The 27,274-nt window shown below is 36.8% G+C and overlaps 1 protein-coding gene across 6 annotated transcripts; it reads right to left on the bottom strand.

The window, feature by feature from the left end:
• Nucleotides 1-7,265: 7,265 nt before the first annotated feature.
• On the bottom strand, nucleotides 7,266-27,067 carry BAM2 (beta-amylase 2). 6 transcript variants are annotated; one of them, XM_088871353.1, is made up of 10 exons: nucleotides 25,852-27,067; nucleotides 21,277-21,546; nucleotides 20,759-20,854; nucleotides 20,305-20,508; nucleotides 11,749-11,943; nucleotides 11,379-11,543; nucleotides 10,930-11,190; nucleotides 8,667-8,885; nucleotides 8,317-8,536; nucleotides 7,266-7,524 (listed from the first exon to the last, which is right to left on the bottom strand). In XM_088871353.1, the coding sequence occupies exons 1-10, from the start codon at nucleotides 26,272-26,274 to the stop codon at nucleotides 7,496-7,498; spliced, it is 2,082 nt and encodes a 693-aa protein (XP_088727479.1). In that variant the 5' UTR covers nucleotides 26,275-27,067; the 3' UTR covers nucleotides 7,266-7,495. The 6 variants fall into 6 exon arrangements, with proteins under 6 accessions (XP_088727479.1, XP_006827627.2, XP_088727482.1 ...); XM_006827564.4 differs by having other exon boundaries at nucleotides 20,777-20,854; XM_088871356.1 differs by lacking the exon at nucleotides 25,852-27,067 and adding an exon at nucleotides 23,082-23,481 and having other exon boundaries at nucleotides 20,777-20,854; nucleotides 21,277-22,372.
• Nucleotides 27,068-27,274: the final 207 nt, after the last annotated feature.

Below are 27,274 nucleotides of genomic sequence, written 5' to 3'. Positions count from 1 at the left end.
TGTTGAAAAACACTTTGATTAATCATCTCGACATTGAGATGTATGACCATGAAAAATAAAAAAAAATTTAAGACTTAGAAATAGTGTATTTTACAATATATTATTTACACCGTTTGTTTTCAAGATTTTCATATGTTTATAGATCTACTTGATTTTAACTATTTTTAAAATTTTAAAATTTTATAATTAGATATAAAAATAAATTTTGAGATAATCCTAATAACATTTTACATCAAAATTATATAGCATGATAAAATTTGAAGGCGCACCTTACCTCTATAGTTACGGATGCATCCGTATGCCAACTGCACCCATACTTTAATACCTCGGATCTCACATCCAATGGCTAAAAATATTTTCTACAAAAAAAATAAAAAGAAAACTGCAAATACCCCCAATTTTGGATTTTCTAGACATCCTCTCCCAACCCGCTTTTCTTTGTCAACTTTTACCCCAAACATATTTTTTAGCAAATACTCCACAAGTAGAAAAGTCATCATTTTTTGACAAAAATGCCCTTGTTCATACAAGCTCGCGTCACACCCGTGGGATGCTAGGTGGCAATTTTTGAACATGGTCCGGCATCAATTCTACACAGTCCGCCGTGTAGTGATCTCGGTCCAACAAAATTCCCACTCGTTACAGCAAAAGGTGAACACGGTCCGACATTAGGGTTCTTGCGGTCTGGCAAGAGATGTCATCATTCCAACATTCTTTCCACTTGCTGCGGTAGGATGTGTACGCGGTCTAGCGTAGGGTACTTGCAATCCAATAGAAGGTGCTTTCGGTCGAGCATTTGTGCATTGTGATCCGGCAATGGTTTTCTTGATCACGGTCCGGCAATATAAATGGCGATTCGGCAAAATGTGGCATCGGTCCGATAGTTTTTTAGTGCGATCCGGCTGTTAACCTACTGGCATGGGTCTTCTAACATGGTACCAATCCAGCAGTTATTTACCGCGGTCTGACCGTTAACCATTGGTCAATGGGCTTCCCATAGGTTGGGACGCGCGAGCTTGTACGAATAATGACTTTTTGCCTTGGGGGTATTTGCTAGAAAAGTGTGCTTCGGGGTAAAAGTTGTGAAAGAAAAGTTGGATGGGTGAGGTTGTCTAGAAAGTTTGAGACTGAGGATATATGTAATTTTCCCAAAAATAAATGGCATTATAGTATTGTAATTGGTGTCTAAAAGCCCGGTTCATGGAGTCAAACTGGTCACTAGTCTGAGTGGGAATGAGTCAAGCTGGCGGACTCGGTGAGCCAACCTGGCCGAAGGGCCAATATTCAAAAAATTAGAGTCAGATAAAATAACAAAAAATTATAGAAAAACATAAAACTAAGTATTAGAAATTAAATAATTGATTTCATAGTACATGAGGTATTAATCAAAATCAAAATAGAAAGTTCAAATTAAAAAGTACTTTGAAAACAATGATCAGAAAAAACTAAAAAAGAGAGTGAAAAAAAAAAAAAAAAGGAGAGTGAGAAAGGAGGAGGGAAAAAGAGAAAGGACAAACATAAAGAGGAGGAGAAAGAGAAACAAAGAGGGAATGCAATCCTAGATACACTCTTTGGCAAGGGAGTTTGCTTCTCCATTATTTTCTTTGGAAACATGCTGAAAAGGAAAAGGATCCGGAAGAAAGCTAAGGGGGAATGTGATCAAGTAGGTGCCTCCATCTCCAAGGTGTGGTAGCTGGATTTGAACACCATGATATGACATTAGAGGAATCTCCTTCGATAATAACTCGCGTGTGTTTCTTCAAGCTTTGATACCCCAAATTTCACGGCCCAAAGCTCAGCTTCAGTGATATAATAGGAAAAGATTACATTGCTTAAGTGATCCCTTAGTAATCCTCTTTCTCTTGTTGATATAATACCATCATATAATCCTAGATCCCCTTTTGAACTACCATTAAAATTAAGTTTAAACCAATATTCTTCTAATGGGAACCATTGGAGGCTCTTGTGAATCTTCTCTTGCGATATCAGATAAGGAATTCAAAATTACTCAGAATTTCTTTTCTTGACAGAGTTCCACAGTCAATATTGGTTTTTATCTAAGAGATAAGCATTGATTAAGCTTTGCACTTAACATCCTCCCAAGAACATTGTCTATTTTAAAAAATTATTGCATTCCTCTCAAAATATCAATGCCATTGGCATTCTCCAAAGGTTATTACTTGTCTCTGGAAATGGTGGAGTTAGCCAAGCTGAGAAAAGTCGGGCGATAGTGTTAGGAATAATCAAATCAAAGCGAAAAATATTCAGTATCTACTGCCATATATTAACAAAAATGGGCAATGTAAAAACAGATGATTGTTGGACCCAGAGTCATTTCTACAGAGAATGCAAAAGTTAGGCAAAATAAACACCAAGTTGTTCTATTGATAGAGTCCTATCTCATACAGCTAACCAGTGAAATGCCTGGTACTTTTAAACCCCATACCTCGATAGCCTGAGGTCTGTGTTGGAGGTGGCGATCTTCGCTCAATCTAGCATAAAGGGATTTCACAGTAAAGCACTGCACCCTCTTGAATTTCGCAACCTATAAGTTGAAATGATATTTTCTCGGATTCAGAACACACTCTTGAAAACACAGTGCTTTACACTCCATTACCCTCTTACGTGTTTTCTCTCTTGAAAAGAAGGCAACTCTAGTGCTTTGAGATCTTGCCGTTCCTATGCATTGAGTTTATGAATTAGCGTATCGGAATTAGGTACATAAGCTTTCGATCTTTTATTTTTAAGTATCCCAAAGACAAATTTACTCGAAGAACCATATGCAGAGATAATGAATTAGCATGCCGGAAAATAGGAAGATCTCCTCGTCAATTGTTCGGAAAACCACCAAGCATACCATCATCCAAAGCGACTCTTCATTGACGTAGTTTTCACCCTCAACCCATTATTTCCATCAGGAAACACTACATGCGAGACATAGAGCTTACAATGTATACGAATGAGTAGGGGTGACAACGGGGTCAGGCCTGGATCCGGCAAGTTCCGGACTTGAGAAAAAGTATTATGGGACCTGAGTCCATACCCAAACCCAAAGTGACAGAGCCTGGACCCAAAAATATAATATGGGACCCAAGCCTAGACCTAGACCTGATTAGACGTTATATATATATATAATTGTTTTTCACCCAAAAATACGTGAGATTTGGATCTGATCGGACCCAGACCCGAACTCAAACCGTGTTCAGATCTAAACTTTGAACCCCAAGACCTGGCTTGGGTCTACCTTTCAGGTCCTTAGTCACGTCTGTGCCTATTGCCACCCTTATTCAAAATGAGAGAGAGATGAGATGCATGGGTGGGAGAATTTTCTATCACATGAAAACTTTGCATGTGACTGAGATGGAGCTTACAATGTATGAGAGAGAGAAAAAGTTCATGGAAAATTGAGAATCGCTTAGGCCTTGGTGGTAGTTTTGCGGAGCTTCATAGTGAATTCTCTGACTCCATTCTCACAAAAAAGTGTGGGACCAAATCCTCATTGAGAAAAAGGGAGAATTTACTTTGCGAATATCTACTATTTGACGTGCAGTGATCATATCCAATGGTTCTCCATTGCAGTCTTTAACACTAGTCCCAAACAATATTAGTGACATTTACTTAAGTTTTGCTTTTGTTTCACCAAATTTGCCATTTATTTTCTTAATTTTGATGAGATTTTTTAGCATTTTTTGTACCAGATTTTATTTACTTAAAATACATACTATTAGTTCTACCATAGTTTCAATTTTTTATTGAAAATGGATACAATGAGATCATTTATTTTTTATAAAAGGTCACAAATATCATTGACTGTTAGATTTGAGATCGAGTGGTTAGAGGTGTGAGGCACAAAGTCTAATACAAAATTTATTGAATGTTGTGATACAATTTCATCTATTGAATTTCACATCTAATGATAAAAAGTGATTGTGAACTCCTTGTATAAAAAATAAATAGTCTCAGAGTAAACAATCTACTTTTCATTTACAAGTATGAAAAAGACATTTTAGGCATAACATATAACTATGGTCTTAAGGTACCGTAAAAGTCAACTAGACAATACGACATTTGAGTATTGTTTTAAAAGTCGTTGATTAAGATCGGGATCAGTGGGTGGGCCCTTTTGTTTCGAGGAACTTCAAAGTTCCCCCAATTTTTTACATTTTATTCTGAATTTCTAATGATATATGTCGCCAACCTACTTGAAAATAACCCAAGTCGGACAAGGTAAATTGGATTAGTTGCAAGGCAATTTCGGGCCTAATAATGAATTAAAAAAAAAGAAAAAAAAATCAGTATGCATTACGTAGTGTCAAACTGATCACCCGTCTAATAATGAATTTCGTAGTTCATTTAGTAAATTTTATCCTTTTTAATACGGTTAATCTAATGTCCTCTACAAAATTTAGAAAAGCCAAACAGATAGCTTATGTTAAGTAGGTTAAAAAACATTTTTTTAGGGTGCATTTTTAAAGTTTATTTTTTTTGTAATTATTTATCAAAGTGAAAAGTGTATTATTTAAAAGGAAAAATTACAAAAGTCCCCCAAAATCATACTTTTTAGACAAGTTCCCTCCAACCAAGATTTTTTTAGTAATTTTTTTCCTAAATTTAACTTCCTAGCAAATAGCCCCCCAAGTAAAAAAGAAGGTAAAATGAAGACCAAAATACCCTAAAAAAAGCATGTGGTCTAACACAAAATGGGGGCGGTCCAACACTTAACTTCTAGAAAACATGCAGCCCAACACAAAATAGGGGCAGTCCTACACTTTTAGCATATGGTCCGGCACAACATGGAGGCGCTCCGACACTTTGGGCTTCTAGAAAACATGCAATCCGGCCCAAAATAAGGGTCGTCTAACACTTTGGGCATGCGATCCGACACAAAATGGAAACGGTCCCACACTTCGAGTTTCTATAAAGCATACGGTTCGACACAAAATAGGGGTGGTCCGACACTTTGGGCATACGGCTTGGCACAAAATGGGAACGGTCCAGCACTATGGACATTTTCATCAAAAAAATATGAATTCTTTTACTTGGGGGTGTTTACTAAGACAGTTCAACTTGGGGTGAGTATTATATATATATATATATATATATATATATATATATATATATATATATATATATATATATATATATATATATATATATATATTGGTGCAGTTAGCATGCGGTATGCATTCGTAGCTGTAGAAGTAAGGTGCATCTTCAAATTTTATCATGTTATATATTTTTGATGTAAAATGTTTTTAGGATTATCTCAAAATCTATTTTTATATCTAATTATAAAATTTAAATTTTCAAAAATGGTTAAACCTATAAGCATATGAAAATCTTGAAAATGGACAGTGTAGATAATATGTTGTAAAATGCACTATTTCTGAGACTTAAAATGTTTTTTTTTTTTCAAGGTCATATATTTTGATGTCGAGATGATCAATCAAAGGGTTTTTCAACATTAAAACTACCTTTTCTAATTGATTTTTGAAGTGCATATGTAATTCTATATTATAAGGTTGCATCCTTATTTAAACTTTTCTTTTATATATATATATATATATATATATATATATATATATATATATATATATATATATATATATATATATATAAAACTCATGTCAGCTCATGGGCTCATAGAACATAGTAAGCCCAACGGCCAAAATTGAATCCGAAACAATCCAATGATCCCAATTGTATTTCGTAATTAAATTTTAGTTTTGTTTTCTATAAATCCAAATTACTTGAAATTTGGAGCATCTATTCTTCAAGAATACTCGCATCTAATAAAAAAATATAAAAAAAAATTTGTATAAATTAAATTGATCAAATTACCCCTAAAAAGTTCCGATAGTATTTTGATCAATTTATTTTATGTTAATTATTTTTTTAATATTTTTATTAGGTGAGCTTTGATGATAATAGTTTATGTTCCAAATTTCATGCTATTTGGATCTATATAAAAAATGTTAAAATTATATTGCCAATATACAGTCATGACTGTCAGATCGCCCTAGATTCAATCTAGGCTATTGGGCTTACACTGTTCCATAAGCCCATGGCTCACTGTAGCATTTTCTTTTATATATATATATAATGAGAAAAAAAAAAAAAAAAGAGCCAACTACTAAGCCGAAAAAACACAAGAAAAATAAAACCCCACAACAACATAGCAAAAAAATTGTGAGAAAAAAATTTATATACAAAACTAGAGAGAAACAAAAAAATTGTGAGAAAAAAATTTATATACAAAACTAGAGAGAAACAGAAAAGCAATAACCAAGAAAAAAAATCCACGTGCAGTGCAAAGGAAAAACCCAAAGTGAAACAGAGAAACATTACAAAAATTAAAGTCCATAAACACAAATAAAAACAGTCAAATACATGCATCTATATCCCACAAAATAACAACAAAAAAAATTTCAAGAAAAATCCTAAACAAAAAGAAAAGGAAATGTATGTGATGAAACAATTTACTTTTAACACAAAGAAGTCACAATCATCATTGACCATTAGATTTAAGATTTGATGGTTGACAATATATTATTGTTTGAGGACAAAATCTAAAATAAAATTTCTCAAATGTTATGACACACTTTCATCTATTATATTTTACATCCAATAACTCAAAGTAACAGTGACTTCCTTATATAAAAAATAAACGGCCTCATAATATACAATCCCAAAAGAAAAATACTAGCAAAAAGATCAAATCACCAACCAAAATAGGAGAGAAAGTACATAAAACAAGTACCTACAATAGGAAGCAAATAACACATACCCTAGGATATGCACAAAACTCAAAGAGGGAGTTCGAGACAGAGGTTCACTTAGGCGATTTGCAGGGTAGAAAGAGAAAGCTCTTCAATAGGTTGAGAGATGATATAGAAAGGAAATCATGGGGTTCCATATTTGCACAGGCTGCAGCTCAAGGATCCATTCCATATTTCTTTTAAAAGAATTTGGGGCCAAAACTCAATTCTCCAAAAGCACAAGTTTTGAAAATTCGATTTTTTCTTCTTTTTTTTTTTTGGAAATCAAAATCCCCCAAAACAATCACATAGGTTCATCAAAAATCCAAACTTGGGATTGGGGTCAAACAGGGTCTCAAAAGATTCTTGAACCATTTTCATCTCTCAATATTTCTATACGCACAAGGTAGAGACAAGGCTTGGTCATCGGTTCAAAAAAAAAAAAGGTAAGAGACAAAGCTTGGAGAAACACTCACTGGAAAACCTAACCAATATCACCCTCTCTTACTGAACAAAACTTCCTTAATCATTTTCCAATCCTTAATCCCTCTTTCCCTATGTTAATAGATCTGAGCTTCGTTAAATTGCGGACTCAATCAGAAACTTGTATTGCATCTAAGGCAAAGGAAAAAAGGAACATACTTGGTGGAAATTTTTCTATACAATGGAAAAGAGTCGAGGCGATCGAAAAAAGGGAAAAGCCTCTTGTGAAAACCATGGCAAAAAAGTCTCCATTGCTATAATTGCGGATCCGGAACTGCTTCACCTGCCAAAAAATATAAAGATGGACACATGATCAATTGCTAGTGTGTGTGTGAGAGAGAGAGAGAGACTGCTAACCACGTATAATTTTAGGAAACAAATACCAAATACCATACTACATTGAAGTATAGACTATATGCTGCACCACAGGGTTGATCACCCTTCATTCCTATCAATGGAAGTAAGTGATCAACCGCGATCCAAAGGTCCATCATCATGAGCTACTGTTAGTCTCCAGTCTCCACAATAAATCCTAGAGGACAGTAGATGTCCCAGCAGTGCAGCATATGCCATATAACTGGACATCTCAGCAGACGAGCACATACCATACACCACATATATAGGGTATGAGGTCTTCTTAGGAGAGAGACTGGACATCTCAGCGGACGAGCACATACCATACACCACATATGTAGGGTATGAGGTCTTCTTAGGCGAGAGAAAGAGGGCATCAGTATGTAGGTCTTCTCAGCCTCAATTCTCTCTCAAAGGAGAAGCATACTATGATACATACGATCACATTACTGCGATGGTCATGAGGGTGCTCTCCATTCCATTAAGAGGTTCAACAGTGATGGAGAGGGTGGGTCCCATCAAACATGCCACTAACTCAATTTTATGTCCCACAATCTTTCCACCACACCATGTAAATCATCTATAGAATGGAGATAACCCTCATGAGCACAATGTTACCATGATCATTTCAATTATGGATCACACCACACTTCAACCTCTTGGATAGAAATCACCATGCACTAGAGAGAGGACCATGAATGCTATTTGAGAGAGGGGTTACCATGCATTCTTTTTACAAAGCGTTCAAACTCCAAGAAGTTTTGCCTCTCCATGAGGGCAGGCGAGAGCCTGAGGTACGTGAAGGCAGAGAGGTGCCTCCCGTCAGGGTCGTGGGCAGGCTTGGCATTCTCCAGTACCTTGTTATACCCTTCTCTGTCGTAGCAGGGCAGTGCATTCTCACTTGCCACTGGTATACCCACATCCCACGCAGCATTCAACACCTGCTCCATATTAACAGCAGAACACGGATACGATCACATAAATAACATTAACAAACTCTCTCTCTCTCTCTCTCTCTCTCTCTCTCTCCATACCAGCGTGCGCACACACACACAAACAGAAAAAGATTACCTGCCACACCAAGCCCTCAGGATCAGCTAGAGCCTCTGGGAAGTCTTCATGCTGATCAAGAGTTCGCAACTCTGCACACGTGAAGTTTAGAGCGACCTCATGCTTCTTAAGCATCTGAGCTATTGGAGAATATCCATCCCTATTGCACGGGTTATAAAAACCAGCGGCCAGCTCAGCCGCATGGCTGGCTGTCTTATACCACCAATGGATGCCAGAGATCTGTCAGTCACAAAGCTTATTAATTTGAATAGCTCGTGATAGCCTCTCTCTCTCCCTCTCTCTCTCACACACACACAGCTTGTTTTTTTAAATCTTTCACAATTTAATGAATGATAGACTAAACAAGATACAGTGAAACTGATACACTATATTCATTGAATAATCTTACAATTTGACAAATTTATGGTGGTAAATCGAAAATTATTCCAAAAATCAAGTAATAGGGAAAATTTTATATCACTAGGTCAAAAAAAGAAAAATAAAAATAAAAAACGGTTTCTCAGTTATCAATCATCATTATCATCATCATCAAAGCCTTTTCCCAACTAATTGGGGTCAGCTACATGAATCCTAGTCTATCATTTTGTTCTATTATAAGTCACACACTCAGTGAAGCCATAACTCCCCATACATTGTCTCACTACTTCCAAATATGTCTTTTTGAGCCTAATCCTTGCCCTTTTTTAGCCTTCCGCTTAAACTAAGGTGCACCTCTTAATAGGTGTTATACTGGATCTGCACCACACATGGCCAACCCACCTATGTCTACTACTCTCTCTCATCTTTTCGCTTATTAGTGCCACACATAAATTTTTCCGAATCAATTCATTCTAAATTCTATCTCTTCTTGTCTCACCACTCATCCATCTCAACATCCTCATCTACGCTACACTCAATGTATTGACATATTGTTTTTTTGACCGCTCAACATTCCGCCCCATAGAACAAAGTTGGTCTCACAACACTTCTATAGAACTTTCCCTTCAGCTTCACTCGTATGCGGCAATCACATAAAATTGCGGTTGCACATTTCCATTTCGCCCACCCAGCTCTAATTTTGTGTGCGTCATCGTCCCAATCTCCTTATTTTCCTGGATTATTGACCCAAGATATTAAAAGTATGCCACTTTTGGTATCTTCTGACTGTCAGTCTTAACTAATTCATCGTCTCTACTCCTATTATTATTGAACTTGCATTCCATAAACTTTGTCTTAGTCTGGCTAATTTTAAAACTTTTAGATTCTAGAGCATCCCTACAAAATTCTAACTTTATGTCAACGCCTTTTCAGGTCTCATTGATCAAAACTATGCCATTTGCGAACAACATGCACAATGGTATCTCATCTTGTGGGTGCCTAGTTAAGTTGTTCATAACTAAGACAAAGAGGTATGGGCTGAATGTTGACCCCTGATGTAGACCTATTGTCACTGAAAACTCACTCGTCTCTCCACTAATTGTTTGTACACTTGTTAGCACTCCTCGTGCATATCTTTCACCAAGTCGATGTAGTGTATGGGCTGAATGTTGACCCCTGATGTAGACCTATTCTCACTGAAAACTCACTCGTCTCTCCACTAATTGTTTGTACACTTGTTAGCACTCCTCGTACATATCTTTCACCAAGTCGATGTAGCGTATGGATACTCTTTTCTTTTCCAACATCCACCAAATCAAATCCCGAGGTACTCTATCACAAATTTTTCTAGATCAATCAAGACCATGTGGAGGTCATTTTCCTTCGCCCTAAACTTCTCAATCAGTTGCCCAAGTAGGAAAATAGCCTCGGTTATTGACCTTCCTGGCATAAAACCGAATTGGTTTTCTCAGTTATCAATCGCTAACCAATATTAGTAAACATAATTAGTTTTGGAAACAATGTATATCAACTGTGATTCAGTATGAAGCTGTCCGCCACAATATTAAGATTCAATGCCAGATCACATAACAATGCATTTCGAGAGAGAAGAGATTGCACAACAATGTATTTGGAGAGTGGTCAAAGTCTTACAAAAGAAGGCAATGGATTTAGAGACTAATTTGATGAAAAATTCAATGACAAATACTAAGACAAATCAGGTCATAAGAAGCGAAAAACCAGAGATCAAGGAGAGCACAGCTTTTTCTGGATTACCGCTATTCACTACAGATGCAATTTTGATCTCGCAGAGACACATGATATTCCAAAACATAGAGGAAAAGCAAAAAGAAAGAAACTTAAAAAAGTAAAGGACTTAAAATGAGTTCAAAGAAGGAACACTCACTTTCGCAGCAATTCGAGTGCCTTCAAATGCAAGATTAGCAAGGGCCAAAACTCGGTCAGCATGGTCAATTAAAACCTGGGAATACCATCCAAGGAAGAATCTTCCATAATAACTATCATAGTCACCCCCATCACAAAAAAAACTAGTATCATGCGGCCGTGAATTATAACAGCCCGCATTATCTGGTCCTCTTGCCCAAATAAAGTGCCCCCTTGTTTCTGCTGCCTTTCTCAAACTCTTCAAAAGATATTGATCATAGCACTGCAAACAAAGAAAAGACAAAAACTTAAAAAAAAAAATTGCTCTCTTTCTTTCTCTCTCTCTCTCTCTCACACACACACAGTAGCAACAATGAAAGGGGTTATCAAAGAATGTTTACTCCATGATGCAATATTATAAACAGAACATATTCAGTTACAACAGCATGTAAAAACCAATGAAAATTTTACCTGAAACTCCCCAATGCCTGGATATCTCCATCCGTGTCGCACAGGATAGGATGGATACCTTAGTTCCCCACAGGGACCCAAACCTATCTCTATCTCTGAGATAACACCATCAGCAAAAAACTCATCAAATTCGACACGAAAGCTCCTCATGAAGTCAAAATATACCTACAAGGAATCAAAACAGAGTTGATAAAAGAAGATAAAAAAAACATTAAAACAATTTTATCACTGCATTTGAACTTCATTCTGTAGATCTTTTAAAAACATTGCCTGGTGATTTGTTCAAAACTAGAAGTTCCTAAACTTTGATCCCAATCCCTCCCTTTCATAACCATGAAGATGGCAAACAAGAGAATGAGTATGATCTCACCTCAAGGGCAGTTCTGCCTCTCAAAACCCGCTCTTTATCGATGCCCCATGTGAGACATTCTGGATTGCGCCTTCCCTCTCGATCTGTGAAGAATATATCTGGGTTCGATTTCCCAATTTCTACCACCCAGTGAGGCAAGGGAATGCATACATCATCGCCAACATTGCCTCCACATTCATGAAAAGACATTACAACCTGCAGTACTTGTAAATTTTAGAAGGTAAAAATTTGGTAAAATGATACAACATAAATGACCAACAGAAAAGCTGATTGGTCAAACAAATCAGCGCTGATCACTAAATGCACATAATATTATTGTTTAGTTAAATGCAAGGAATGAAATCCATCAAAACTAAAGAGGCAAATTTGGAAAGGCATGGAAACAAACATAGGTTCTCAACAGGGATAACACAAGAACCATTAAATCATATATCCTCGTTGGAAGACATGCAGAAGTGATCATTAAGCAAAAAACCACCAAAAGAGAGTTAAGAAAGAACACAGAGCAAAGAGAATAAAAGAGATGTTCGTAAAAAAGTAATGACACCTATATTAAATCAAAGGAAAAAAGGTAATCACCTGTAAGGCAAGATCACATTTCGTCAGACATTACAACCCCAATAAACTGTGGTTTTCAATAGTGTATGCTTTGACTCCAGCATAGAAATCGATTCATTTGTCTCTAGTTTGGCGGCTTTGGCCAAATACCTATCCTCATGCCTGCTAGTTTCTTAAGGTGTAATTAAGCATCCTTCCATATATCTCCATATTCCGCATTTAACTATGGCAAGTTTTATAGAGCATAGTAGATCATATAACTTTTATCTTCACTGCTTTGTACCATATTCCAAAGCAAAACAAACAGAGATTACTCGTTTTATATTGTATATCTGTTAAATAACAGATTTAGCTTATAAATACATGTAGTTATACAAAACAACAGGTCCACCGAAGTCTTAAACCCATGGCTTCTTCACAACTCAAAATTCCTTACATATGGATTGTCTCAGAGCTCGGTTCATGAACTGCATTTGTCAAATTTTGAATTCCATAGTTGGGCCAGGGCTTCGTCCCTTTCCGAGCCAAATAACTTGGGCAAGTTCAAGTCAACTTCCCCCACGTCTGGCCCGAGCCAAAACAAGGACCAGAAAAATGAAAAAATTACAACAAAATATGAAATAATCGAAAAAATAGAAAAATCATAAAAAATCTGAAACAAGTACTAAAATGAGTAAAAAAATTAAAAGTATATACAGAATCAATCATAATTGCTATAGTAAAAAAAAAATCAGTTTTATAAATCTAAATTGAAAATGAAACGTACTCTAAATTTTCAAGGCCGATCCTCCGATTTCATGCTCAGTGCAAATCAATGCCTCAAATCCTTTTCAAAGCTTCCTCACATAACCCCAATTGAACCCCAAACGAGTTTTGAGTTTCGAGCTCGAATCTAGAAGATTTGAACTCTTGAAAAAAGTGGTTGAGAAGTAAATCTTAATTTGAAATCTCTCATATCCTAAAAATTTTGTCTGTTTTGGTTAATCAAGCATATGGTTGCATTAAGAACAAAAATTTCATCGAAAATCAACCATCAATTGAGAAGAAATTGCAATTCTTCAAATTGACTAAAAACTTGGCCAAATTTTTTTATCAAAAAAATCTATCAAATATTTTTCTTCTCAAATAAAATGTTTCTAATGGATAGATCAGGCCAAAATCATAGTAAGCACTAAGGCTCAAATTCAAGAAACTGAAGTAAAAAACGGGGGAACTCCAGCCGCCCCTCCTTTCAAATTCACATGTACACTGCTTGGATTAGTACTATAGTCATAGTGACTTGTCCGAGTACTATAGAAACTTGGGGGAGTCATCCCATGTTTGTAAGCTACTTAAGCTAGTCTATACAGTTGTACCCCATGTACTAAATTGGGTTTATGTATGATGCTCAGGTAACTCGCCCGAGTCTGAGTAAACTCAGCAAGTTTCCAACACTGATATTTTTTTACCACCTTTGACAAGTGACAGTCACATGCAAGTCTTGCCCCATATATACCAAAAAAATGCTGCTGGTCTGTAAGTATTCAGAAAGATTTTTTCCTTGAATGATTCTTTCTATTATCTAGATATCTTCCTAACTTCAGTAAAGGTAAACCATTTTAATCCGATTACAAGCCATAGCCCGCCTAGGCAACCGGGTGAGTGATTTTTTCTTCACTGCCTACAGAATCACAAGTAATGTTTGGGCAGAAAGTGACAGAAACACTTAAATCTCTTATTTGACGTAAAATAGGTTTCGTGGGCCAGTATCCACAACCCTTTCCTCTTCAGTTTCTGGATAATCAGTATCCACAACCTTCGTAAGAAACTAAACCACATGTGTGGCAAATTATATTTCAATGGACATCACAACTTCAATGAATTATGGTTTCTCACATCCCATTGGACCATAATATATTTCCTTTCCCACAATCTGTGACGCCCGCATGAAGTTTAATGTGTTCACATGTGACTAGTTCAGAAAAATAACCCTCTACATCCCCACAAGCCCCCTAACATGTTGTTTGCCAATACATGTACCTCTTCAGTGCACATGCACTTCCAACAATGGCATGTTTCACAGAGCACAATAGACTATATATCTTTTACCATTCAACTGTCTCTACTCTAATCTCCATATTTGATGTTGAAAAAGGTGGGCCAGTATCACTCTCAATCAGTATACACAACCCTTAATCATAAGCAACTGGATGAGCCGGTGAGAAGGAAGTATAGGTTACATGTATTGTAAGATTACATTTCAACAGACCTCAAAAAAAACCAAAGAACTATGGTTTGATATCATTTTTGATCTTACTATGCTTCTCATCCCCAAATCTATAATGCCAGCAAAAGTTTGATGTATTTAGAAGAATATCTATCTTCATCCCAACTACTCTCCTCACGTGCTATTCACCCATCCACATATCTCCATATTGCACATGCACCTCCAACAACGACATGTTTCAGCGAGCACATTTGGCCAATGTTGTCAATATCGAAATGGCCACCAAATCGGTGAGGGGTTATGGTCCAATCAAAACCATTCCGACCGCTAGTCGAACCAGTTTGACTGGATTTTAAAAGTACTAAAAATATATGAATAATAATTTAAAAATATGTAATATATTAGGAAAAAAAATTGTCCAATTTGTTTGGATGGTTGAATTGGTCAAAACCAGTCCGATAGACCAGCCAAAACCAGTCAAACGCTAGTTTTGAACCATACCCAATTTTTCACTAGACCAGAAAAGCCAAGGTATATCAATTGGCAATTCGACTGATTGGACCACCATTCTAGTCTGGTCTTGGATCTTTGTAATTATGCCTTTGACTACATATCCTTTACTGCTCAATTGTCTGTATTATGACAACCCATATTCCAAATAATAGTTAATTGAAACTACTTATTGCACATTGTCTTTCGATTGAAGATTAGAATTAGTCTATTAAGTAGCTAATAAGTGCCATAAAGGTCCACCAAAGTCCTCTAATAATTTCCAATTACAAACCTTGAGTTTTATGCACATCTTAGCCATACGTGAAAATAAATAACTAAAATAAAATAAAACTACTGCTGTTGTTGGTAAAAACAATCAGACCGAGATTTCTTAGTGATTTCTTTTTTATTTAAGTTGATTTAGCATTAACTCATTTGAACCAATAAGATACACATGTCATGCTCTATGACCAAGAATACCTAAACAATCCAACATATCTATTATGTTTTCCGTTGCACATGTTAATTTCAAAATATTTATAATTTCTTATCATTAATCTTGAACTTATGTTTTTTGTGTTGCTGAGGGTATGGCCCTTGATAGAGAAGAATGGAGGAATAGGGTTCATGGAACCCACCACAAATAATCAGGATGAGGCTTGGATGATGATCATAATTGCTGGACAAACTGGATATGAAAACAATTTAATCTCAATTTCCCCTGATATTTCAAAGGCAAGCAAAGGGTGTCATGGTTTTTCTATCCTATGCCATTGTTTACTCATGCAAAACTCCATACCCATAACTTTCACCTCTTCAAAGTGACCAGCTTTATTATCTTCATGACAAATTTTCTCCAAATATGCCTTGAACCCAAAGTTTCTAAGGACAAATTAATTCGAATAGAAACTTACATCGATATATTCTTGGTTTCTCCATATTCATATCCACGAACAAATTCCAGCTCAAAGAGATTGTGTAATAACCAAATTGACAAAAAAAATTCCCCAAATTCGCTAATCTTCAGTCATACATTGAATTTGCTTTCCCTATCTTCGGCCTTATCCTCAACAGTTTCTATTAAATCTTCAATCCTTTCCTTGATATTCAGTCCTATGCTAAAGATTTCCGCAACCCCTGAACCAATGATGGACTTAACCTTCAATCAAAGGGCTGGTATTAAAAAACCCTATATCTGGTCGCACAAAAGCTTTGATTCCCTGTCAAATTCATTGGGAGCTAGATAGAATAACTAGCATTAGGTGAATAGTGAAGGCCCTAGGGTGTATATAGAAGTGACCAATGACCAAATGACATAACTGCCTTCACAATCCTTCAACTGAGAATAAAGACATAATCTACAATCTTCGCAATACATTAGAAAATAACCGTAAGCCAATTATCTACAAAGGATGATTACACCCTTAGCATGAAAAAATCCAAAATATGATCCACAAAAATATTTGGAAATGTAACACAATCTTATTTACACATTCAACTTATATGGTATCACAGTAGAGTTTAATAACTTGATAATAAAGTAGAGCAGTTAAGAAAACGACACCTTTTGTAATGGTAAAAGACGTGATGATCCTATAAATCCAAATACTTGTGTACTACGTATGTAACGGCCTAGAGCCATCATTGATAGATGTAGGTACAAACAATGATTTCAACATTTCTATCATAGCCCAGACTTCCTAAAAAAATTGCACTGAAGATTATTAAACAGAACCTAGAGAGTCGCACAAAACTATTTGTGGGATTCAGGTGAATGAATTTTTGCACAACCATGTTAACTGCTCATATTCATAGCAAAAAACGGCTCAAGGCAAGTATCCCATAAACCCTAAGCATGAGAAAGTACATAAACCACTGAGAAGGAAGTTAAGCCTGCAGCCACTCTCTGTGCATCTGAAGAGTGACACTATGGGCACAAAGAGAGATAATGCAGCATTCAAATAAAACCCTCTTTTTATTCACCTCAAGCACCCTACTTCCTCTCTTTAAACCTTCAACTATCCCCTTCCTCACAATTTTCCTTCCCCTCTATCTTTTATCTCCAACTATGAGCAAAAATACCTTACTCCCTCCACGTTCTAAGCTTCAACCACCACAGGATCTCTCTGGAAAATCAATTTCTTAAAGGAATGTACTTGGGCTCTCTCAAATTGGCTATCGATCCATAGCGTAAAGATTCGGGTCAATTCGGCTTGGATATCTGAGCCAAACAAAGGGGTGAAACAGGAAGGTCCTCATGACAGATACAAAGAGAGAGAATTCCATGATTTGGTGTTGTTTCTTCAGTTCCTTATTTGGGTTTGTTATGTCTCTTCTTCCTGAGTATTTTCCTTCTTAAAACAACCTAAGATACAAAGATAAAGACAGAAATTTAAGCAAAATGCAGTTCCTTGACATGGTCTCCTTGATAATCTGTTATTGCATGAAGTTCCATTTAATTACAAATCTAGAGGAGAAAGAGATAGGGATCCATTCTCAGTACCCCTTATGTGTCTCTGTCTAGAAATTCCCCCTCTCGTATCTCTCTTGCTCGTCCTTTGTTTCTTTTCTCGGAATTGCCACCTTTTGTGTTTCTATATATTGGCTTATACCTCTCTTGGCCCCTCTTTCTCAATCTAGAATTTCCACACACACACACACAATCTCTCTCTCTCTCTCTCTCTCTCTCTCTCTCTCTCTCTCTCTCTCCCCCTGTGCGGCTCTCACTAGGCTTGCAAATTGTAGGTCTCATATTTCATTGATGCCGTAAACAAGAACCTGAAGACAATGGTTGTCTCATGAATACTCCGCAGACATGATGGAGTCTGTTGCAGGGGCTGCCTATGTAGATTATGTTTACAATCTTAAGATACCTTGGAATGCCAATGCCCCCTAATTTTATTTCCACTTTCATTTTCACAGCAACTTGATTTTACATAGCTTACCTTGAGAAAGGCTGAAATTTCTCAGTCTACTATCTGAAGGGCAATAGTAGTCCATGACTACTTTCGGTGGGCAAAAAAAACCTCAGAATTGGGATCTGGCGACTTGCCGAGCTGAGTGACTCAAGCGAATCCATGTCAATTCACTCAAGACATGTTGAGCCCAGGAAAAAGCCATTAAAAAAAAAGGAAAAATCGATAAAAAAAATTAACGTTATTGGAATAGGAAAAAATTAACATTATTGGGTTAAAAAATAATAAAACCTGAAAAATGGAAAAAACATGAAATAGAAAAAAAAATATAAAATTTATAGCATAAATAATTCTTTCTTGCAAAGAACCCTAAAAAAATTTAAGAGTACATACAAGATTATAAATCAAGCGTCATTTATTTAGAAAAAAATAAAAGAAATTTATGAATTTAAATTGGACGAAATGATCAAACCCAACGCTTAGTTATGAATTGATGCCTCAAATCCTTGTCAAAGCTTCCTCAACCCCAATCACAAATCAGTTTTAGGTTTGGAATTCAAATCTAGGAAATGTGAGCTCTTGAAAATTTTGGATGAATAGTAAACGGAATCTAAAATCTCTTAAATCTTCGTTTTTTTGTGAAAATCAAGCTTGTGGTTAGATCAAGAACATAAATTTAAGCGTCTGGAGATCAAATTTCATTGAATGTCGAGCATCGATTGAAAAGAAATAGTAATTCTTCAAAAGCGGGTAAAAACTTGGCCAAATCTTTCGATCTCAAAAATCTTTCAAATCCGATTTTTTGCTCATATCTAATATATCAATTAGACAGATCAGGTAACTAGACTTTCAAACTTGGCTCAACTCGGTCAGGTTTTGGGCTTGAAATAAATAAATAAATAAAGGAGGGTGTCCTCGACAAGCTGTTAGAGCCGACCTACTCGCCCAAGTCCGAATCGATTTGTCTTCCAACACTGATTTCTTTGAAACATTTTCTCACAATTTGCTTCCCTTCTATACGAAAACATTAAAACTAATAGCAACCGTTGTAACAAAACATTCTTTATAGAGGTCTTGATAGGGGTGGCAATTGGGACTCGTGGACCCGAGACTTGACAGGTAGACCCGACCCCCAGTCCGGGTATGGGTCCAAGGGTTGGACCCAACAGGTCGGGTCAGGGTCCATTTAGTCCCTCTCTTTATTTTTTGAGTTCAATATACATTTTTTTAATGCAGAAATTGATTTTCAGGTCAGGTCCGAGTTGGATCTGGATCCACCATAATCAATTCAGGTCCAGGATTGAGTCCAACCCATTGCCACCCCTAATTCTTCACGGTAGATCCGTGTACCAGGTGCTTTCACCACCATTAACACCAAATCACCAGCTTCTGACCATGAAAATAGCAGAGAAGAGATAAATGATACAGCTTCTGACCATGAAAATAGCAGAGAAGAGATAAATGATACAGCTTCTGACCATGAAAATAGCAGAGAAGAGATAAATGACAGAGATAGAAGTTGAGCTTGAAGCCACTTAACAAGGACTTGAGGGCAAACAAGAAGCCGTTGGTTAAAGAAACAAAGAAGTGTTGAAGAGTATACGAAATCTCAAACTAGAGAGAAGGCTCAGTTATGAGAGGAGAGAGTCAGATTGGAGGTGAGAAGCAGTTGATGAAAGAGAATAGAGAGAGAGAGAGAGAGTACTGCCACCTATCCAAAAACTGAGTGCATTTCACTGAGAAATGGACTCTCTGACAAGTATGGCCAGTTGGAGACGTTCTTATGTAAACTTTCAACTGGTCTTTCAGGCTTAAGGACCTAGAGGGAATAAGGTGTTTGACAAGAGCATTTGGAGAGAAAAAAATGGAAGAGGGAGGGAATTTTATGAAAGAGGGTTGTAATGGGTTTAATATGAAGAACTGGGCTGGTTAAAACGAGGAAAAAAAAAAGGAGGTTCTTTTAGAAAGCTGGATTTAGTAAGGCTTTTATATGATATTTTCCCAAAAAAGTAATCAATAAAACCACAAAGATTAGAATAGAAGTTTTAAATATCAGATTTCCTAGACTGCAGCTGAGTTAACCCTCTAAAGACCAACTCGAGTAGGCAACTTTTCAAACAAAGTTCACTGAAACATTTGAGGTTTTGGAAAAATAAAAATAAAAGAGAACTTATGATGCGACAGTAATACAGTATTAAAGCTTTCCTTAAACAACTAAGCTAAATTGACACATCAGAGTCCCAAGTCTATTGTTGAGTCGTAGAATAATTATGGGAATGATAAATGCAATTTCCTAAAATGCAAAATAAATATAAACAAAATACAAAAGATAAGCCATCAAAGTCAGTACTTAATAATATTCAAATTCCAATGAGTGATGCTCACCTGTAACTTAAGCTTGAGCTCGCGGATAATCTGAAAAAGCTTTTTATATCCATGCCAATCATATTCGAGTGGAGAATGACTCTCTACTATCCCCCACCAGCAGTCAACCATAACACCGTCAACATTGATTGACTTTAGTATTCGTAGATGCTTTACCAAACCATCCAGATCAACGACCTCACACTTCATGTTTATAACGCCCAGCTAATCAGTAACCAACAATACATTGTGAGAAACTCGATGAATAAACCAATAAATAATGTTTTCACCGCATTGAATCATGTTTATGGATCATATAACCATGTACGTACCAGCCCAACCATTATAGTCTCTTAAACATGCAAATGAATGATAAACCAACAAGATACATGACTACCAAAAACAAGTGACGTGGGAAGCATAGACACTAAGGTAGCATGGTTGCAACTTGGGGCAATAAGCATATCAAATAAACAAAAAAATAAACACTTACAGGTAGCATTACATAAACCGGAACATATGGAGTCCCAGCAAAATTACGCTCCGGCAACCGCCCACTAACATCTAAGACCTGCACAATAGAAAAGTAAAAGTAACCCATGAGGAGAAACGTCTACATAGCAAGCTAAAGAAAATCACAGCTAAGAAGAATCTCAAAAAAGATAAGAAAATGCCATAAGACCCACCATGAAAATTTTGACCCAAAAAATAGCATAACTCCAACAAAATACGATTGAAAATCCATCCAACTTTCAATTCCTTTCTTTTCAGTACTCCCTCTCTCAAAACAAAAAAAGGAAAGAAAACTAGACAAGCTAGACAGCGGTAGCAAGAATTCCGAACCAGCACAAAAATCAACAAGAAACTTTATCATATTCAGACATGAAGCGGAATTGACAACCAGTACCAAATCAAATCATCAGAAAAGAAAAATATCGACAAATGAGTGTTTCTTGAGACCCACAAAAAACAAAAACAAATAAAAAAGAGTACCTGCTTGTCATCACAAGTCTCCATGCAACTGCTAATCAGGGGTGATCCATCATTCTTATCTCCGCGATCACCCATATTGGCCACTATTCTAGGGGATGCCAAAGACGTTGGGACAAAAACACCCTTCAGTCTACATGGACGATACTCCACTGAGTTTCGAAAGCCAGAACCGGTGGCACTGCCCCCTCTAAGAGCAGCAGGGGGGAGCTGAGAAGCAGGCAGGGGGGATGAGGTTGTTGGTGTAGAGGGCGTGGCAGCCGTCCTCGCATTCTGAAAAAGAGGAAATTGAAGCAAACCCATCTTGGGTTCTTCAGAGGATTGCCCAAAGCTATGGTCCTTCCAAAAGAACTTCAACTAAAGTAGCCAGATCATTGTTTTTCCAAGGTAATTAAGGACCTACCAAACTGAGAGTTTTTTGCAAAAAAGATGCAACCAGAGTAACTCAATTGTGGTTCTATCGAAAGGTCTTGAAAGAAAATAGCAGAATTATGGATCTGCTCAAGGGAAATGAAACAAAGGACGGACTTCCAGTAAACCCTTTTCATGGATCAGAAACGAACGACAAACAGCCTCACACTTCGAAGAAAAGGGGAAAATGAAGCAGACCCATTACGAGCTCTTTACCAAGAACTGCTCCGAACTATAGGAATTTTCAAAGGTTATACAAAAAATGTAGCAGTATTAGTTGGGACTCTCTTCATAGACAAACAAACAACAAAAAGTGGCCTCGTACTATGAAAAGAGAAAAGAACGAAGACTCAGATAATTGCTCAAATTCATGGTTCTTTTCAAAAACAATTCAACCAAAGCAGAAGCATTCACACAGGGGCTCTTCTCATGGATCAAAACGATGAAAAATATTAGTCCAGAGTGCTCATCAAAAATTTAAAACGAAGGAGAACCAGACTTCCTTGAGTTCTTCAGAGAAAAGCCCAAAAATATAGCAGCTTTTCAGAGGTAATGAAAACCTTTTTTCACATCTAACCTCCAAACGTATGGGGAAGGGTTCAACTGCGTGATAGGCTTCACTTTCTCAAGACCAACTGCAAGGACAGAGGAGTGTGCTTTTACGTGACACCAAAATGACTCGATACGGCTGCTTCAAAATAAATAAGGCCTCACTTCATAGCTCATCATCGATAAAAATTAGGAAAATTGTTTCACGCGGGCTGGATTGCAATTTCTACATTTGCGGTTCAAAAGTGTAAAGCATCTATCCTTGGTGTTCCATTTAATTCAAATATTTTTTAAAAAAATTATTATTTTTAATTTTTAAAATTTTTTTATTTTTCGTATCCATGATCTCCATGTTAGAGATTACATGTCTTTAAAGAATATATCCAAAAATTCATCTCAAAAATAGATTTATTATAGGCTTGCATTTTATTTTTACATATGGCATAAAAACCGGGTCCAAAAAATTATGAATTCAAAAGAGTGCAGTTTGTATGGAGCCAAAGATAAACAATCAAAATAAAACCCACCTTCAAATAGTGTCAAAAAATATCATTTTAATACTGAAAATCTTTGTAATAGCTTTAAAGTATATATATTTTTAATTATAAAATTTAAAGCTTCAAAAACAGTATAGATTGAACATATCTATAAAAACTTAAAAATAATGAAAATTGACGATTCAAAAATGGATTACAAAACATACTATTTCCAAAACTTGAAATCCATTTTTTTTCTCGCGTCAATGCATCGTGATGTCCAAAAAAAACATTATGGTTCTGAAAAATAATTACAATTTTAAACTCTAAAAGAATGTTATTGTAAAAGATTATCTAGACCATTCAATTTACCTTAAAAATAAGTGCTTATGGATCCACAAGATCAGCACCATGAGCTTCAAATCTTATTGTAGCTGTTAAAAATTGATTTCAGATCAGAGATTTCCGTTACTTAAAATGTTTTCAGAATTTGAATTAAAGCCCCGCATATAGGCCTTATAGAAACTTCATTCGAAAGACGGAAGTCTACCATAAGGTAAATAACTAAAACAGCCCTTAACAATATTGAAAAGACCAAGTGCATTCAATCTCGGGAGTTGGGTGTGTGGGATTCGTCTCATGCCTGGATGAACGGTCCAGATTGGGTTTTGTTCAGCCCAGGTAAGATACCGGGAGATTTCATTCAAAGTTTCGGGACTTCAAGATTTGGACACGGTTTCTATGCGGCCAGCCTGCATATTGTAGAAATGCAGGCATGACAATAAATATACTTTTTAAATATAATTTGATTTTAATTTTTAGAGAATATATTGGGATTGGATTTTTATGAGGCCAACCCGCATATTGTAGAAATGTGGATTTAACAATAAATATATTTTTTAAATATAATTAGATCTTAAATTTTAAAGAATATATAATCTTTAAAAACTATATAAAACATTTTTCCTAATCTTTAACAGATAGATCCTGAATATAAAAAAAAATTAAAATTAAAAACTAAAAATAATAATTAAAAAAACATTTGGACTTTACGATTATTTTTAGATAGACCACCTATTTGCATCTATCTTTTAGATGAATGCTTTATACCTTTGGACCACACATTGTAGAAACGTGGTCTAGCCCCCATGAAACAATTTTCCTTTTAAGATTCTACACTTTAGAAATCGGCAAATTTCTCAAATCAAAGGATGACCATGCAATTGGATGAAGTACTGGGTCCTCATCCAGCAAGGAAAGAGGAGAGAGAAACTGTGCTTGAAGTTTTCAAGAGAGATAACGTACTTAAAGTATGATATACAGACATAAGGAAACGGTCCTTAAATTTTAAAAATAAAAGGACATTTAAAACTGAGGAACTCATTTAACGGAGAAAAAAGAGGTTGAGTATATACACCTTTAGTTATTTATAAAAAATTTAATTTCTTTAAAGTTTTGAATGTCTACTGTTAAAAAGTGGACCCGGTTTCAATGCGGCGATGCTAACACATGTAGAAATACGGGCCTTTTAATAAATCTATATTTTAGATGAATTTTAAGACTTAATTTTTAAGGACATGTAATCTCAAACCACATGGAGATCATGAATATGAATAAATAAATAAATTTTAAAAACCAAAAATATTAATTCTTGTAAAAAAACATTTGGACTATTGTTTTTAGATGGAACATCTACTTGCATCCATCTTTAAGATGAATACTTTATACTTTGTGGACCGCACATGCAGAAATGTGATCATGAATGGAACAATTTTTTTAAAAAACTAAGCACACCTAATAACAATATTATTTTGATTAATTTATTTTTCAAATTAATTTTTTAATATTTCTTATAAAGAGTCTCCCAATATTTAAACAAGAAAATTGAGAGTGAGGCTTCTTGGTTTTCACAGAAAAGAACTGGTTACTTAGAAGAAAGAAGAGTATAGAGAGAGAAATAAGAAAGAGAGAGAGGCTTATTGGTATTTACATAGAAATGAAATATACCGAGCGTTTCGGTCAAAATCTCTTTTCGCATTGCAGTTGGCATGGAGCCGAGGCTCAAAACAATCAAAGTAAACCACCCCTTCAAATAGTATTGATAAATGTGGTTGTATTATTAGAAATCTTTTTTGTAGCTTTAAAATATATTTTTATTATTAAAATAAAAAAAATTGAGTAGACTGAACAAATCTATAAAAACTTAAAAATCTTAAAAATTTACATTCAAAAATATTTCACAATGCACTACTTCCAAAACTTGAGATCCAATTTCTTTTTTTTTCCTCATACCCATACATCTTGATATTGAGATGATCAATTTGAAGATATTTGATAATCAAAACAACATCTTCTATTGAAATTTTCAAGGTGGGTTCTAATTTAATTGTTTAGAGCCTCGGCTCTATATAAACATTTTCCAAATAAGTTGGTTTGTGGGTGAGAGGGCAGCTTCCATTTGAGAAATCGAGCAGAGAGAGGACAGGTGTCTGTCATTTGACGAGAAGACATGGGCTACCCACAAAAGAATAAACACCAAACATGCCCTGAAAAGGCGAGAGAAAAGGAGATGGGGCACCGTGGCTCTCTTTCTCTTTCACTCTCATCCCGATCCAAGAGAAACGTAGCGCGAGGATCCGCCCCGATCCAAGAGAAACGTAGCGCGAGGATCCGCCCCTTATTATTATAGTGAGAGAAAGAGGAGAGAGAAAGTAGGTCGTTTAGAGAGAGAAAGTGAGAGGTCAAGGGATTTATACATACATACCCCCTACCTCCGGAGTAACAAGGGGCTCTAACTTGTGAAATAGAAAGTTCAGAGTTGGGCATGTAGAGAGAGAAAGGGTTACGGAGGTTCAGAATCTCTGGTAAAAGGGGGCCTCAAGGCACAGATCGCTGAGAGAGAAAGGCGGTCTCAAAAGGGATAGCTCTTTCAGGAAGAGCTAGGATTCTCTCTCTGGAAAGAGAGCCAGAAAATAGAGCCATGGCTGAAGAATATGTCTCTGTTCTGGAAGAGAGAGATGGGTTTCCTGTTGGAAACTTAGAGCGAGAGATATGGGTTTCCTATAGGGGAGAAAGGGCCTTAAAAAACATAGAGAGAGAAATAGGAAAAGAGAAATTTAGAGAGAGAAAGAGGGAGACTTACATGGGGTCTTGAGGGGAAGGTGGTGCCATCTGGTAAGACCATCCATCCAGCCTCTCTTGCAAGAGCAGCGATGACATCGTTGATGTCAGCCCTAACCCTAAGATTGTAGTTTCCATGTCTTCTAAGCCCTGCAAGAATCCTTGCAGTGATGGCCCTTCTATGTCTCTCTCTGAGCTTTGTTCTTTCTTTCTCCTCTTTTGGCCTGCATCTTCTTCTGCCTTCAACTGAACCCCCCTGCTGTTGAAGCTCTGAGCTTTGAACATGGTGCGGCTGTTGCATCTGTAGCCTAGCATGGTGGCTTTGATTTTGTGCTTCTTCGTCTTCCTCTTCTTCCTTCACCTCCATTTCCATGTCGTCTTCTTCATCTTCCTCCTCTTCTTCCCCCACTACATCATCTCCATTTCCTTCCATTTCTTGAGCCATTTGCTCCAATTCGGAGCAGAGCAAACTCTAATTGCTCTGTATCAGTGGGTTTCTCCTCTCTCTCTCCTAATTGCCCCGCATCAAGGGGTTTTTCTCTCTCTGAACTATTTATTAGCTGTGACGTCTTCTCTTTGCTGATCGTTTACTGCCTGCAAAGCGCAAATGAGGCTCCCTCCTAACTGATTCTGGTAACTTTTCTGGCCACTTCTCCTGCGAAAAGTAGCCAGAAATGCTCCCCCACTCTAACTCCCTGGAGTCTCCAGGGCTGGCTTTCCCTCTCCTTCAGAAAATGGATAAAACTTTTTATACACTATTTCTAGGGTATATTTCGCTGTCTATTCCCTGCACACCCAAATGGACCTGATCTTAGAGATTTCCGGCGACCTCTGCAACTTCCGGCGAGCATCCCCCACGCACCTTTCGAACCAAAGAAAGCTTGAAAGCCCTATTTTTCAGTCGTCATTAAGCCCTAAACCAAGCTCTTCAACTCAGGCCCCTCGAATCTCACCTTTGGCCACCATTACAGACTCGTTTCGAGCTTATGAACCTTGATTTCTCGATCCAGATCAAGCTCTGAGATGGGTCTCAGGAGAAAGACGCAAGCTTTCTCTTGTCTGCTCTAACTCAATATTTTCCGGCGAGTTTCTGAGGGCGGATCTCTCTATTTTGGCCGGAAATCGACGCAAATGGCGGTTTGCCGGCAAAATGAGTGCTTTTCCCGGCGCGTTTGGGGTTTTCCGGCGAGCCTCTGCGACAAGGAAGAGAGAGAAGAGATGATTTCTAGGGTTCCCTCGTGTGAGGGGGCCGCGTGCTAGCCCCATTTTTAACACGGATGGGAGGGACGAGAGGCGTGGGAGGGAATCGGACGGACGCCTGGTCGACACGTTTTGCACGTGCCAAGCGTCCGATCATGCGATACGCGCTTCCCCCCTCGCGCGAGTGAGCGGACTGATACCCTTTTTATAATATCCAAAAAAAAAAAAAAATCTGATAAAGGCAA

Source organism: Amborella trichopoda, chromosome 7 (assembly GCF_054954075.1).
Source record: "Amborella trichopoda isolate Santa Cruz 75 chromosome 7, AtrichopodaSantaCruz75HAP2 v2.0, whole genome shotgun sequence".
Classification (NCBI taxonomy): domain Eukaryota; kingdom Viridiplantae; phylum Streptophyta; class Magnoliopsida; order Amborellales; family Amborellaceae; genus Amborella; species Amborella trichopoda.
This window is presented reverse-complemented; position numbering and strand designations above follow the sequence as displayed.